Source organism: Grampus griseus (genome assembly GCF_964374135.1).
Source record: "Grampus griseus genome assembly, chromosome: 12".
Lineage (NCBI taxonomy): Eukaryota > Metazoa > Chordata > Mammalia > Artiodactyla > Delphinidae > Grampus > Grampus griseus.
Genome location: NC_139006.1, coordinates 25,957,425 through 25,974,110, shown reverse-complemented (window position 1 = coordinate 25,974,110; position 16,686 = coordinate 25,957,425). Strand labels below are relative to the sequence as shown.

Sequence of the window (16,686 nt, the reverse complement as noted above, 5' to 3'; positions counted from 1 at the left end):
GGCTGCTCCGAAACTTATGCTTCAGACAAGGCGCCCATTAGAGGGAGGACACCCAAGTTCCCTGGAGGATGCCGGGCCTGGAACTGCCACCCCGCCCCCGGGAGGCCAGGGTGTGAGTGGTGCTGGTGCCAAGCCCCACCCCTCCACTCAGTCCACAGCAGCAGGGCTGGGCAGGGCAACTCGCAGAAGCACCAGGTGGCCATTGCTTCACAGGTGTCTGGGCAGGTGCTTAACTGCTGGGGGGGCTGGGGGGGCTGAGGGGGGCCGAGGGCCTCCAAGGCAGCACTGAGGAGACACCAAAACACGAAAGCCGCTGCCACCGCCGGCTGATGCAAGTTTTATTGAGACAATGTACAAACAGGCCATGGAAACAAGGGTCTGATGCCGGGACCAGTAACGTAAAATGGAATACAAAAATAAAAAGGCACTGATCTGTTAAGAAAAGACACTCCATGTATTCTAAGAATATAAGTCATTTAATACTGTTAATTTTATAGCACAAAATAAAACAAGCTATGATCCCCAAAAATAATTTTAAAAGCTTACACATAAAATATTATTGCCTGAAGTTTATGATCTTTAAGTTACAGGTCAAAAGAGTTTTGTGTTGTGTTGTTGTCATTTTAAAACACACAGTGAAGACCGTCAAGAAGCAAGGCCACTGTTCCTCCCGCAGAGACCACGACCCTGTCTCAGAGGACTGTCCTTCCACTCCGTGAGAGCACACGCCCAGCTCGGGGCCACTGGCTGCAGCCACAGGGACACAGGCCTCCGGTCCCAGAGGGTGGAGGCTGAGGGCGAGCTCGGTGGTGTCTCGGGTTTGGTGTGAAAACAATCAGGATTCACTCATTTTAAGAGGTTAATGAACATAATATTATTAAAGGATTAAATTATAAACACCTGAAACAAAAACACCATCCCTTTTCAAAAATAAAATGTTCATATTCCTCTGAGCAAACTTAACAAGAGCAGTGGCCGCCGGTCCCGGCCCGCCTTGTGTGTAAACAGCTGGAGAAGGGAGTCAGCACAGGCCAGATGCTCAGGCTCAGGAGGGAGCAGCTGGCCCTCTCTCCTCAGGTTCCTGACCGTGAGCACAGAAGGGGTCTTATCTGGGTGACAAAGTCGTCGAAGGGCAGTCCATCCACATGTCCTTCTCTTCATCAGCTGTGTCCCCAGGCAGCAACACCGGGCAGAGGTGACAGGGACAACTCGCTTTCCAGGATAAGTACATTTTTAATCAAACTGTCAATTCCTTTAGCATATAATTTGTTCTCTTCCCCAGTGAGCTACTTTAACATCCACACATTTTCTTAAGTGACACACAGTAGAGCAGAGCAAGTAGCAATAATGGACAGTCCTAAGAGGAAGCCTGCCCAGGAGGGAAGCCCATGCCTCTGGAAGATTTGAGTCGCTTTCTGAAGCAGAGTCTTCCCAGATCCCTGGGGAGCCCAGGCCCAAAGCCAAGGTAGTGGGCTGTTTCTTACATATTTAGTGTGGAAAAAAAAGAATTACCCTGGCTGATTAAAAAACTAATAAGGTTCTAAGTCCAAAAGGTACTACTTTTGGCACACATCTCCAGTTCAGAGCTCAAGGCTCACCTAATTTGGGGCTCTGAATCTCTGGGGCAGCCCTGGAGACATGCACCTGGGCTGACGGACTGAACAGATGCCTTCTGAAGTAAACCTACATTTGCAGGGTGTTCTGATTCTGAAGTGATCCCCGTGAGGTGGGTCACGCTGTTTACTGGTCAGCAGACATGGCTGGAAGGAAACCTTGCTTTCCAAAAGGCCATATACTTCTTGTACTTGAGCCAACTACTGGCATCCAAAGGTGCCCAGCCTCTCGGCTAAATGTGGTTTAATAAGGCCTTAGGGTGTGTGCTCTCTTTGGACAAGGCACACGTCCCCCACTTCTGTGAGAGACCCCCTTGGGTACTGGGTTACAGGCCACAGGGTAGGCATCATCCCCACGTAGAGGGCAGGGGCCCAGCCACAAACGTGCCACTTGCCGTGGGGCTAGGCTGGGCCTGGACCCAGAACAAGAGGTGACTGCAACTCGGGCACCTTGGGAGCAAGAGGTGGCCACAGCTCTCACTGATCAGGAAGAGCCCACAAAGAAGCCTTTTCCAGGAAAACCACAGAGAGACAGGGCTATGTGAGCACCCTCAAGAGTCTTTAATATGATGGTTACCTACCTGATGGAACATTTGATTAAAGAGAAATTGAAACATGGTGGCCTTGCTGGTTCTGACCAGGATAACTGCTCGAAACCTCAAAACCCAAGACCCCTGGGAGCCAGGGCCGAGGCTACAGCAGATGCTCAGGGAGGACAGTTACTTATCAGGCTGAGACCACACCCCCAGGGCTGCTGGACGCATTCTCAGCTGAGGCCTGTCTTCAGCAGGGTCCAGAAGGGCAGGCACACTGAACTGCACAAAGGTTCCAGAATTCTAGTCGGCCGTGTGCTATAGACGTGGCATCGGTCACACACTGGTACCAGCTGACTCGTATGAACAGGCCTCTTTTAGCCAACAGGGAAAACTTAACATCAAATAAGTAATGGCTAATGATGCATTTCATTAGACATCAAATGCATCAACCAAGGCCCAGGGCTTACACTTTCTTGCTGGACAGCAGTGTGGACACAAGAACCATGGAGCCAGAATTAGCAGCACGATCTCTCTTGGGCAGCCTGGGGAGCTTGCTGGGGCAGGGAGAACTGGGCCTCAGTGAGTGGAATTTAACGATTCCTTAGTGAATTCAACGACTTTTTAAGGAAACTTGGGTCCTATACTTTCAAGGGGTGCATTCACTGAAAGCCTGGACAGGAAGCCAGCAAACAAGGTGAATCACACCACCCCCTGGCCCCTGGCTCTGATGCCTGCGGGGACAACGTCGTCCAAGAGGCTATGCACGCAGCTTGGAAGCCCACATCTGCTGGGTGGTGGTGGTGGTGGCTGTTTGCTATCTGGCAAGGTACCACCGGCAACAAAGACAGTACAGGCCTCTGCCTCAGGGCTCTTTTTCTTGCGCTCCTGCGGTGACAGCGGCTTCAGAGGCACGTGCCATCCCTCGTCTCATCACAAAAGCTAACCTGCTATTTAAAAACCTGTTCAGAACACACCAGTCTAATTAATTAAGTCTTCTAAAACCAAACCAAACAACAAGAGGGAAAAAAAAAAGAAAAGAAAAGCCTGACGTGGGGAGTTTAGGGCAGAATTCCCTCTCCTGAAGGGTCCACTTCCTCTGCTCTTCATGGAAACCACGCCGGCGACGGCACCACCCATGGCTCCCAGTGGCAAGGCCTTGCTGTGGGCCCGAGCTCCCCTGGGACCCTGGGTCAGCCCAGGGACCGGCGGGGCGCTGGCCGGAAGGGAGCCCTGTCCTCGGCACCTCCTCTCACCTGTGTGCCTCCACCAGTGTTTCCAGTTTATGATCCAAAGAACTCTAAAATCAGCTACTCTTTGACAACACGACTATGATACAAATGCCGGGGCAGCCACTGTGAGCATTCCAATGTGTGGGAGGCTGCCCGCTGCAGAAGCTGGACGTTGGCAGCGCGTGTGACCTGCCCGAGAGGACACTTCCCCGCTTGAAGGAGGCGTGTGGGGCAGGACGATGAAGCAGCAGGCACAGGGCAGCAGCATCACTCGTTTTCATCTGGGTTCTGAGGGTCGATGATTTTGACGTGCGTGAAGGGGAAGAGCCCTTTGCGCCCGTTCACCTCGCCTTCCCACTGGCCGTTTATGTTCATCCTTGTGACTTTCACGATGTCACCCACCTGTAAGGGGGAGAAAGAAGACGAAGTCAGCGTTTTCTCTGAAAACTAAATCACACATGCTATTCCACTGAAAGGAACCAACACATTTTCTTCTTAGGACTCTCATTTTTCTCAGTGCTTAGACCTAAAATCATGCTGTGGGCTTCCCTGGTGGTGCAGTGGTTAAGAATCCGCCTGCCAATGCAGGGGACACAGGTTCGATCCCTGGTGCAGGAAGATCCCACACGCTGCAGAGCAACTAAGCCCGTGCGCCACAACTACTGAGCCTGTGCTCGAAAGCCCACGAGCCACAACTACTGAAGCCCACGCACCTAGAGCCTGTGCTCCGCAACAAGAGAAGCCACCGCGATAAGAAGCCCGCACACTGCAAGGAAGACCCAACGCAGCCAAAAATAAATAAAATAAATTTATTAAAAAAAAAAAAAAAGAATCTGCCTGCCAATGCAGGGGACATGGGTTCCAGCCCTGGTCCAGGAAGATCCCACATGCCATGGAGCAACTAAGCCCATGTGCCACGACTACTGAGCCTGAGCTCTGTAGCCCGCAAGCCACAACTACTGAGCCAGCACACTGCAACCACTGAAGTCCGTGTGCCTAGAGCCCGTGCTCCACAACGAGAGAAGCCACCACAACCAGAAGCCCATGCACCACAATGAAAAGTAGGCCCTGCTCACCGCAACTAGAGAAAGCCTGTGCGCAGCAACGAAGACCCAATGCAGACAAAAATTAAATAAAATCAGGCCGTGCCAAAGACACGAGGTGCCTACCAGCAAGCCAGGGTGCTTCTGCTCAGCTGTGAGAACATGCTCTGAGGCAGCCTTTTCCCCCCAGATTGGCTACTAACTCCAACGGCACAGAATGAACACCTGATTCTGAGAACGGTTCAACTCACGCAAAAAGTGCATTAAAAGAAACAAAGCGGGACTTCCCTGGTGGCGCAGTGGTTGAGAGTCCACCTGCCGATGCAGGGGACGCGGGTTTGTGCCCCGGTCCGGGAGGATGCCACATGCCGCGGAGCGGCTGGGCCCATGGGCCATGGCCGCTGAGCCTGTGCGTCCGGAGCCTGCACGTCCGGAGCCTGTGCTCCGCAACGGGAGAGGCCACAACAGTGAAAGGTCCGCGTACCGCAAAAAAAAAGAAACAAAGCCATCTCCACCCTCTTTCACGGGAAGGACACCCTGTCCGCTGCCTCCCCTGCAGCAGCGTCTCCCAGCGGCCAGTCTCGGGGGAAGGAAGCCCAGCTCAGAGAACCTTTTCAAACCAACCTTCAGTTTTAGGGTGGTAGGAATCCTACCTACGGCCAGAGGACAGGCACCAGCCAGGGGCTGCTTTGCTCATCAAGGGAAGGCAGCAATTTTGACTTGGGTGTGGTTTTCAAATTGTCTGCAGACCCTGAGCTCTGAGGAGGTGCTTTAAACTCCAACAGATGTCAGACTGGGACTTCAATCTTGTAAATGTGTATTTTATAAAAGTTATAATCAGAAGCAGTCAAGCGCGTTCCTGCCCCATTACTCCGTGCTGCCCTGCTGGCTGCTGCTCATGTGCTTTCCTTGGAACGAAGCTTCTGTCCCACGTGTCTGATGGAAGGCCCCCGAGAATAGCAAGGTAAAGGGCAAAACACACCTCTCACTGCACGCAACAAAGTACACTCAGAAGTGAGCTGGTTGAGGGGGGTTAACACAAGATGGTATCTACCATTCACGTTATTTCCAATGTTTTCTGCCCATTGTAAAAGTCGATCACCCCCCCCAACTGCCTTCTTAATTCTTGTAAATCTCAATTTACAAAACACCTTTATATTAAAAAACTTTTAATCTGACATCTATGGGGTTCCATGCAGTATTTCATTTTGGAAAAGGCATCTTCTGCTAAAGCTGCTGGGCTAGAGAGCTGACTGCTGGCCCGGAGTGACCAAGGGCCCCGGAGGCGCCCGGGGCTCCAAGGCAGAGCCACACCTGCCCTTCCTGGCTCCCAGGCATTCAGGTTACAGGGCCAGCTACTGCACTCTTAAAACCAAACTCCAGGCTCTAAGATGGCTCCTGGTCTACACGAGACGAGCCATTTGTATGGAAGCACCAGGACATCACTCGGCTCACGGGGGTGGGAGACGCGGTGCTTATTAGGTGACGCCGGTGCGAAACAGAGAACTGAACACTGCGCCCATGCCCACCCAGTCTGTCCAGGTTGTGATTTCATCCTGACTTGTGCACGAAATCGAAGGCTCAGGCTGGGGAAGAGCTGGGGACGGAGAAGGAAACACACCGCCAGCAGCTGCTGCGGGGGCCAGAGTTCGATTCAGCAGACGCTGCGCGTCAGCAGCTTGGCTGTGTGGCCGCCTTTTCAGAGGGTTCTTGCTGCAGGGCTCAGCCTTGATTCTCCACACACTCTACCCTCCTGTAAGGTAGGCTGGAGCAGGGGGGCCACGGCAGCACAGCCCAGCTGCACGAGGACCCCTTGGCTCCCCAGCCACTCTCTGCCCTAACGTCGCATCCCTGCCCTGAGGTCTCCCCCACACCCGGCACTGCTGACTTCATCAACCCACTTGCTCACCGGGATGCTCGAACCAGCACACCAACTGCTTAACTCCCCAAACCTACTGCGGTCACACTTACATGGACAACAGCGCTATTACCAAATGGAACTTCTTGCCTTGTGGAGACCGGCTTACTTGGGAGTACTTGCCAAAATGACAACGGAAAAGAGTGTTATCCCCTGAGGCTCCCTGGTTAGAACACAGTATAAATTCAGTTTAAATTTTAAAAAATAGGGGGGAGGGTCCCTAAGTTCCTAGTCTGAATTCTGACTCAAACTCCTCTTATTTAGGAAAACTACAAATTCAACTTTACTGTAAGACAGCTTGTAGAGTTAGTCCAGTGATTAAGAATTAGATTTTATATAATGACACGTCGTAAGACAAAAATAAATGCACTATAGTATTCAGATTTTTGTAGCCAAGTACTAGATATGTATATGAGAAAAACAAGGCGTAAAAAGCTAACTACACGTATTTATAAATTAAATTATTATATTATTTTCAAACTTATGTCATCACTCAACTTTAACACCTAAGTTGGTGGAACAATTAAAATTTGAAGGTTACCAACTTTAAGACTTGTATTAAAAATTAAGTTGTAAAATACTTCAGTGGAAAAAAAAATTACAACTGAAAAGACATGTTTTCTCTTGTTTTGCCTTAAAAGGAAATAAAAATTTTGGGGAAAGAATAAACTAATTTAATGTAAGAGTTAAGTTTTAAAATGTCTTTAGTAGACTTCTAAAATACAGATTGTTTTAAGATTAGTGCTTAGAGTTCAAGTATTGCTCCCTTTCTCCAAGTAACAATGTTTTTATTCATAGGTGGCAGAAAGAGAAATGTCTTTCTTATTCATAACTAGGATATCACACCAACGATTCTGATAATTAAGAATAAATTCATATTCTTTGAAGTGTACCAAAGATTTAGCTCTGTAATTTGTATATTCTTTTCCTACCGTACAGAAGTCATAAAAGAGGAAAACCCTGATTATGACCACATTGCTATCTCTAGTGAAGATATTTGCCAGATCGGATCCAAGGAAAGCTCTACTGCAGATGGCACCTTGAGCTGCAGTGGAGACTGTGCAGAAATCACAAAGCTGAAGATCAAAGGGAGCTGAAGTCAATGGGGATCTGCAGTCATGACTTGTGTCCAATCTGTCTTATTCCATTAAAAAAAATATTTAAGCACAAACTTAAGACATGAGATGAAACTCATTTAACACAAAAATTAAGATGGGGCCTATGTGAGCAGAGAGAATCCTTTGCAGGCAGGAGCTGCTGGGATACTACAAACCCAGGCCCTGCAGCCACCCCCACCCCTACCTCCCCCAGACCCTTGGCCTCCTCAAGTCTCCACTGCAGGAACCAGCTGTCTCGTGCCTGGAGCACAACAAGGCCACCAATGTGGGGAGCCTCACTGGCACATTCTCTCTCCAACATATGAGAGCATGTTCTTTCCTTATTTCCTTTTCAGCTAAGAAAATGATTACCTGTCTTTATTTTTTAAATAATGAAATAGGAAAGAAATGAAAATTCATGGATATAAAACTACTGACACCATTACAAAATGACTTACGGAAAATACAATATAATCAATGTACTGAAATAAGTATAAGAAAAGGCAAGGACATGAGACTTCCCTGGTGGCACAGTGGTTAAGAATCCACCTGCCAATGCAGGCGACACGGGTTCCAGTCCTGGTCCAGGAAGATCCCACATGCTGCAGAGCAACTAAGCCTGCGTGCCACAACTACTGAGCCTGCACTCTAGAGCCCGCGAGCCACAACTACTGAAGCCGTGCGCCTAGAGACTGTGCTCCGCAACAAGAGAAGCCACTGCAGTGAGAAGCCCGCGCACTGCAATGAAGAGTAGCCCCCTCACCACAACTAGAGAAAGCACGCGTGCAGCAAGGAAGACCTGATGCAGCCAAAAATAAATTAATTTAAAAATTTTCCAAAAAAAGCAAGAAAGAAAAGGCAAGGACAAATAAGAGGGTGTGTGAGTGCGTACCTGTAAAGAAGATGTGGTGAGCAAAGGGGAGAGGGACCAGGTGAGCTAACGCCCAGGTGGACGCTGTGGTGCAAAGGGATGATGGCCTGAGGGTCCCTGGGCAGTCTGTAGGCAGGCCTGCACTCAGAGCCAGATCAGACTCTGACAATGATGTTTTTCTTTGTTTTTTTTTTTTTTTTTTTTTTTGTGGTACGCGGGCCTCTCACTGTTGTGGCCTCTCCCGTTGCGGAGCACAGGCGCCGGACGCGCAGGCTCAGCGGCCATGGCTTACGGGCCCAACCGCTCCGCAGCATGTGGGATCTTCCCGGACCGGGGCACGAACCCGTGTCCCCTGCATCGGCAGGTGGACTCTCAACCACTGCGCCACCAGGGAAGCCCTGACAATGATGTTTTTTAAAAAAAAAAAAGACTAAGGCCAGAATAGCTCAGACTAAAAAGAAACAAATATAATGCAGTTTTGGCTGATGGGTGCTGTTGGCAGATGTCAGGATCAACAGCTTCTCCCCAAGACTGAAGTTTTTGTTTGCTCCACTCATTTGACATCCTACAAAAAATATTTTGGGAATTCTGTCTTTTATCTATGCTTTTCTATCTTCACCTGGACTCTGGATGCCCAGAGTGCATATATTTTGCCTCAAGTTTGTAATCTTAGCCTGCCTTAGCTGATGTTTGATAAATGTGCAAGAAAAAATCTCACTTTCCTGAAAACCTGGCCCCAGCAGCCCTCTCCCACATCCTGGTTGAGCTTATTCCTCCAGTCCGGGGGCCAGGAACACGCTGAGACCTCTTGCTAATGCCCCCTCCTCCAGGTGCCCCCCCCAACTGCCTGGCTCTACCAGCCCAGCCACCTTCCATCCCCTGCCACCCTTGCCATTCAGCGCAGTTCCCAACCCTTCCTCTCCCCCAGCCTGGCCCCCACCTACCACCAAGAAACTCCTGGGGCCCAGGTAAATGGCCCCGGGCCAGTCCCCTCCCACTGATGCCGAGGCACCTGAAGCAGGAGACTTCACCTCCCTCTTGCTCTGCTGCCCCTCTGCCCCATGGGGGCTCCATTCTGCTCGCCCTCGTCCCCCACCCCCACACAGCACTCTCAGAAGGAGGAGGCTGGTCTCGCTCATTTCGCATTCCATGTCACAGGGCTCTTGTAAGCTTTCCAGGGAAGTCTGCAGAATCAGGGAAAAGAGAAAAAACGACAGGCTGCTGTCCGCACGTGCTAGAGACAGATGGCCAAGTAAGCAGCAAGGTTCTGAGGACAGAAGTGACAGGCACAAGGGCCTAAGGACAGTAGAAGACAGACCTTTTGAAAACATAAAGATAATTAGGTCACTGCTCTGCCTTTGAACCCCCGACACCATTTATTTGCACAAGAGCACCATCCAAACTCCTGTCTCAAAGGCTCTACCTCCTCTGGTCCCCAACTCTTCCTATCTCTGACCCTCACCCCAATCACAGTGGCTTCCTTTCAGTTTCTCAAACCTGCCAAGGTCTTGCCCAGAGATGGGCTGTATGACAGATACAGGGACGTGATGTACTGGAAGTGCGACCACACGACTGCACAGCGTAAGATATTAAAAACCATGTTCCAGGCTACTGCCCAGCACCATCAAGCTTGTCCTAAGAAACCTTGGATCTCTGCTCTGCTTCCACAACTGAAGGAACATATATGCAACCCTGACCAAAGTCAAACACACCTTAAGGACAATCCCAGCTCCCATAAACAGCCTTATGAAGCTGCACACGCCGCCACTGAGAGCAGGAAGGGCTCTGGGCGGCCGCCACTGGAGATGGGCTGGATTCTGTACTGTGTACTCAGGACACACATGAAACTAAGATCTAAGATCTACAACAGCGGGAGGTAAGCAGTCTCTGCTTAAAGCAGGTTTAGGGTGGCACCATGCGGTGACTCACGCTATGACCTTTGGAATGGGGCAGGGCTGGACCGATGTCCTGGTTCTGCCACTTTTAGGGCTACATTACTGTGACAAACAGTTCAAGTTGTCCAAGTCTCCGTTTTCTTTTGACTTTGGAAGGTTCTTGCGATAATTAAAGGAAGTACTAAATGGAAGTGTTAACCACAACACCCAGCGAAGTAAACAGTAGCTGCTATTGGTGTAGAGATTCCTGAGTAGACCCAGTCCCCACCCCACGATCATGCCCCCGACCAGCTGTCCTCTGGCTGGTTCCGGGGAGAACTGGAACCAGCAATGGAGAAGCACTGTACACTAAAGTGGGTTTTCAACCCTGTCAGTAACAAGGGTCTTCTCAAAACCGACGGGGGATGGGAAGGATGCCTGTTAGAGAGAGGAGATGAGGGGAAGGCCTGGAGACTCGAAGTCTGATACGTCACTGTGAAGGGTCCCAAGCAACGAGGAAGACCACGGGAGGATGCAGAGAAAGGTGCCAGAACATCCCACCCGCACCTCTGCCAATTCACTCCTGACTCTGACGGTCTTCACAGGATACCTTCTACTAATTCTGCCTAATCAGTTCAGTGAGATGTGCTGCACGTCGACTGCAGTTCCTACCCTCTTCACTGTGAGACAGACAATAAATAACCCACTGTCTAGACGTGGCAGACACTCAGCAAATGTCTGTTAGATGATAAAAACAGTGCAAAAAGCGAGTGGCTGAAAAGCAGTATTGAGTCCACGTTGCAGAGCACAGGAGCAAGGACGAGGCCTTCGCCTGAGGGACCCTGAGTAGCAGCGTGCGGCTGGGTGCAGCCCAGGAGGGTAGAAGGGCTGGGAGACTTCTGATGGCCACCTGACCATTAATGCCACACTCTGGCCTTGCAGGAGTCCTCACATGTCAAAACACAGCCCGTCACTCCTCGTGCTGTTTTCTACCTTAGTTGAAGGCCCCCTTCCACGGGTCCGAGCCCCAGAACACCACACATGGGACGGGGCTGGCTGTGGACTGGCTTCTTCCATGGCTTGACCACACAGCCCCTCGGGTCCAGGGCCCAGCATGGTTGGGAGCTCTCAGTGCTGGTCCGGTGTCCTTCCTTGGGCTTCATGGTAGAAGGGCTGAGCCAAAAGCAGCACTCACTTTGGAAGGCAGATAAATCCTGAAGTGGTTGGGTACCAACTCAGCTCAAGGACCAATGTGAGCTGGAAGGTGTGGCTAACCCAATCAACAGATCGAGAAGACATTCCTTATGTCCTTATGTCCTTTACTGTCACCCTGTGACAGTCCTCCTCATGATAAGAACTGCCAGCACACTGGGGAGGGTTTGCTTCAACTCTAAGATGGAGCACACACTAGCAGGCTCCGTTCTGTGTGAGGCTGACACGAGGGGTAGGAAGAGGGAGACGCCAAGAGGATACTTCCTGATGTGGCCATGGTCTCCTGGAGCCCTACCTGTCCCGAGTGTGAACAGGAGCTCTGGAAATTATTCTGCCGCCTGTCTTCTGGCACCTGATTCAAAGAGCAGTCCTCCTTGCAGGAGGCCCCAGCACTGGCTGCCACAGCAGCTTTCTGCTTCCCCAGTCAGGCGCCATAAAAACAAGATCAGGAGTGCAATGGGTTACACTGGAGTCAGAAGTCCTAACTTCGGTGACAGGAATGGGTCTCAGATATTAAAGATCCTCAAAGTATATGCAGAACTATATGTAAATACATTAATATATGTTGTTTTTCTGGAGAAAGAGTCCACAGCTTTCACCAGATTCTCAAAGGGGTCCGTAACCCAAAAAAGATAAAACAAAGCAAAAACCCACGTGCTACAATCACCAGGCAGCTTTCATCCTGCTGTTTGTGGCTTTCATTCGTTCACTCATTTAACGCATGCTGAACATCCATGTGCCAGGCCTGGAAGGACACAAGACAGAAAGAAGCAGACAGCCCACCCGCCCTCATGGAGCTGCCTGGGCCCTTTGCCTGCTCTAACACCGCCCCATGTGCTCTGGGCACCTGCACCTGAATCAAACCCTCCATGTCCATGTGCCCTGAGCAGCCATCAAGTGGCCTCATGTACCCTCACCTACAACCAGATGCTACTGACTGGTGCTTTTTTTAAAAAAAAAATGAATTTATTTATTTATTTATTTTATTTTATTTTTGGCTGCGTTGGGTCTTGGTTGCTGTGCGCGAGCTTCCCTTAGTTGCAGTGAGCAGGGGCTACTCTTCGTTGTGGTGCACGGTCTTCTCATTGCAGTGGATTCTATTGTTGCGGAGCACGGGCTTCAGTAGTTGTGGCTCGTGGGCTCTAGAGTGCAGGCTTCGTTGCTCCGTGGCATGTGGGATCTTCCCAGACCAGGGCTCAAACCCGTGTCCCTTGCATTGGCAGGCGGATTCTTAACCACTGCGTCACAAGGGAAGCCCTACTGACTGGTTTTTAATATTGAAGACTCAGTCTCTTTAAAATTGCCATTATCCTTCAGGGTATTAACTTGGTTCAAGAGGGCTACTTACTGGTTAACACTTATGAAAACACAGGGGTTTTATATTAGGATGAGTCAGGGGTTAAAGGTATGCCGTGGTGCAAGAGAAGGTGGGCTATGGAAAGGAAGAAGTAAAACCATCTCCATTCACAGATGACCTGATCCTATATGTAGAAAGATTCCAGAAGAAAGCTATTAGAGCTAATAAAACTCAGCCAATTTGCAGGGTACAAGATCAACACACAGTATCAGTTGTGTTTCTATACACCAGCAGTGAGCAAATAAGAATGTAATTCCAGGGAACTCCCTGGTGGTCCAGTGGTTAGGACTCGGCGCTTTCACTGTCGTACCAGGTTCAATCCCTGTTGGGGAACTGAGATCCCGCAAGCTGCGCAGCGCAGTCAAAAAAAAAAAAAGAATGCAATTCCATTTACGATAGCATCTAAAAGAATAAAGTAACGGAATAAATTTAACCAAGGTGATAGGCTTGTACACCAAAAATTACAAAACACTGCTAAAAGAAATTAAAGAAGACTTAAATAAATGGAAAGACATCCAGTGTTCGTGGATAGGAAGATAATATTTTCACTACCCAAAGTCATCTACAAATTCAACACAATTTCTATCAAAATTCTAACAGCTTTTTTTCCCCCCCAGAAATGGAAAGGCTGATCCTCAAATTCATATAGAACTGCAAGGCATGCTGAACAGCCAAAACAATCTTGAAAAAGAAGAACAAAGTTGGAGGACTCATATTTCCTGACTTCAAACCCACTACACAAAGCTATGGAAATCAAAACAGTGTGGTCTTGGCACACAGACAGACATATGGATCGATGGAATAGAATTGAGAGTTCATAAATAAACTCATACATCTCTGGCCAACTGATTATTATTATTTTTTGCCACATCTTGTGGCTTGTGGGATCTTACTTCTCTGACCAGGGATGGAATCCATGACCCCTGCAATGGAAGCACAAAGTCCTAACCACTGGACCACCAGGGAATTCCCTGGCCAACTGATTTTTGAAAAGGGTGCCAAGTCCATTCAATGGGGAAAGAACAATTTCTTCAACAAATGGTACTGGTACGACTGGATTTTCTACCTGCAAAGAAAGAATTTGGACGCCCATGTCAATCCATATACAAAAATTAACTCAAAACGGATACACAACCTGAATGTAAAAGCTAAAACCATAAAACTCTTAGAAGAAAACATGGGGGTAAATCTTCATGACCCTGAATTTGGCAATGGATTCTTAGATATGACATCAAAAGCACAAGCAGCAAAAGATAAAATAGATAAGATGGACTTCATCAAAATCAACAACGTGCATTAAAGTACACTGACAAGAAAGTACAAAGACAACCTACAGAACTGGAAAAAAGTATTTAAAAATCATACCTCTGATAAGAGTTTAATATCCAAAATATATGAAAAACTCCTAAAACTCAACAACAAAAACCAAACAACACAATTTAAAAATGGGCAAAAATAAAATAAAATAAAAATGGGCAAAGCTCTTGAACATTTTCCTAAAGAAGATATAAAAATGGCCAAGAGGCACAGGAAAAGACACTTAACATAATTAGTAATTACAGAAGTGCAAATCAAAACCACAAGATGCCACTTTATAGCCAGTAGGATGGCTATAAATTTTAAAAAGAAGGAAAATAACAGGTGTTGATGAGGATGTGGAGAACTGTGGATTGCTTGTGGGATTGTAAAATGGTGCAGCCACTGTGGAAACAGTTTAGTTGGCCTCAAAAGTTAAAGAGCTACCCAGCAATTCCACTGTTAGGCATATACCCTAGAGAACTGAAAACAGGTATTCAAACAAAAACATGTACATAAATGTTCGTAACACTATCCTCAATAACCAAAAGGTAGAAATAACGCTAATGACCATTACCTAATGAATGGATAAACAAAATGTGGTCTCTATCCATACAATGGAATTTTACTTGGCTATAAAAAGAATGAAGATACTTGCTATAACATGGATGAACCTTAAAACATTATGCTCTGTGAAATAAGCCCAATCCAAAGGACAAATATTTTATGATTCCATTTATTATATGAAGTATCTAGAATAGGCAAATTCATACAGATAGAAGGTAGACTAGAGGTTACCAGGGCCTCAGGAGGGGAGGGTAGGGAGTTACTGCTTAATGGTTATAGTTTGGGGTGAGGAAAAAGTTTTGGAAACAGTGCTGATAACTGCACAACACTGTGAATGCAATTAATGCCACTGAATTGAACACTTAAAAAGGGCAAATCCTATTATGCACATTTCATCACAATTTTTAAAAAATGAATAATTTAACATGCCAAAGACCACTGAGTTGTACACTTTAAATGGGTAAATTGTATGATATGTGAATTTTATCTCAATAAAGCTGTTTAAAGAAAGACTGTGTGGGCTGAGTCCTAGCTCTACCACATACCAACTATGAGACTGTCAACAAATTAAACAAACCTCAAGTTCTAAGTGCATAAAATGGGGCAGCTATGAGGATCAACCAAAATATTCTCTGTGAAGCCCTAGCTGATGGTTCTCCTTACACAGTAGCTATTACCACGTATGGAAAACTGAGGTTAGCTTAATGATCAGGCTGGGACTGGCCTTGTCTGAACCACACTAGGGCCCCAATTTCACAGTACTCTCACTCAATTTACATAGTAAGAAAGAGGAACAAAACCCTTTTAAGAATATTCTCTAATTCACAATCCAATGAGAATATGATATGCTAGAAAAAAATAATGTTACCTTAGGTACAGAATTCCTAAAACTGGATGCTGTTAAGGACAAGTGACACGTCAACGACAGAAGGATGGAGAAGGAGCCCGGCAGCCCTGATGAAAATCCTTAAGAAGGTGGGTGTGAGCTTGTGGGCATCTCTGACAAGCCTTGGTGAGGAGGGGAATCGCTGAGACAGAGCAGCCCCCTCACGCTGGGAGGCTATGCCTCTGACCCTTACAGACCTCCACATGCAGATCCGACATCACTGTGGGCATAGAGTTCCAGCCACAGGAACTCACAGCTGATCCCGGAGAGCAGAAAAACACAATCAGCACTGAGGAAACCTAGATTTGCCTTGTAGATAACTTCCTCTCAGTAAGTAGAAGCAGCAATGAAGAAACTGCTAACGCGAACACTTAATTCTAACCAATGAAGCAAAACCAATTTGTGGAAGCAGAAATCTGGGAATTCTAGGCCAGTCAGTGAAGGAAGAAGTACCATGGGTCTTAGGAAGGTCAATTCAAAAGATTGAGAGCAGATGCAACTCAATGTCTAGGGGTTTTCAAAATGGGGAGTAGACAACCCAAGATATGTAAACACCACAATCGCAGATGACCCCAATGGGAGTGAAGAGCAGGTTTCTTGAGCATGCTGGTGAGCTCACAGAAAAAATATGCATCACAGATGAAAGGATGGCCTCATGCTGATAAGGACAGATATCCACGTGCTGACCAAACACACTGGCAAACAGGACCAGTCCAGTGCTGCTCATCTGCCACAGAGAATTACATCACAGAACACTTGCAGGCTTATGAAGGGTCAAGTCTCTTGGTTTTTGTTCTAACAGGGATAATGGCAAATTCTATGAAACACAAAAGGTGAGCTTGAGATCAAACCTGGACAAAATTCTGGATGCAATTAGCAGACAGATGGTTTATGAGCATTTAGAATGGGAAATAGGGTCTCTGGAAGGCAGCATGGGCTCAGTCAGGAAACAAGTCACACCAGACCAGCCTCACTGTCCTTTTTTAGATATCAGACATGGATCAGGAGAGGCTGCAGAGAAGGATCTGGATCGTGCATTTATGAAATGTGCAGATAACATGAAACCGAGGGGGTGATCAACATGCTACACGATGTAATCAGGATTTTAAAAGACCAGAAGCATACAGGTGGGTAAGACCGAAAAAACCAAAACCAACAAACAAAAACCTCAAGAGGGACAACTGCAG

The 16,686-nt window shown here is 47.8% G+C and overlaps 1 protein-coding gene across 1 annotated transcript in view; it reads right to left on the bottom strand.

Moving 5' to 3' along the window:
* Window positions 1–455: 455 nt before the first annotated feature.
* CRKL (CRK like proto-oncogene, adaptor protein) overlaps window positions 456–16,686 on the bottom strand; it is a 31,273-nt gene continuing 15,042 nt past the window's right edge. The window contains exon 3 of the mRNA XM_082667493.1: window positions 456–3,780. Within this exon, the coding sequence (XP_082523619.1) occupies window positions 3,646–3,780 (135 nt within the window). The 3' untranslated portion in view covers window positions 456–3,645. The remainder of the gene's footprint in view (window positions 3,781–16,686) is intronic.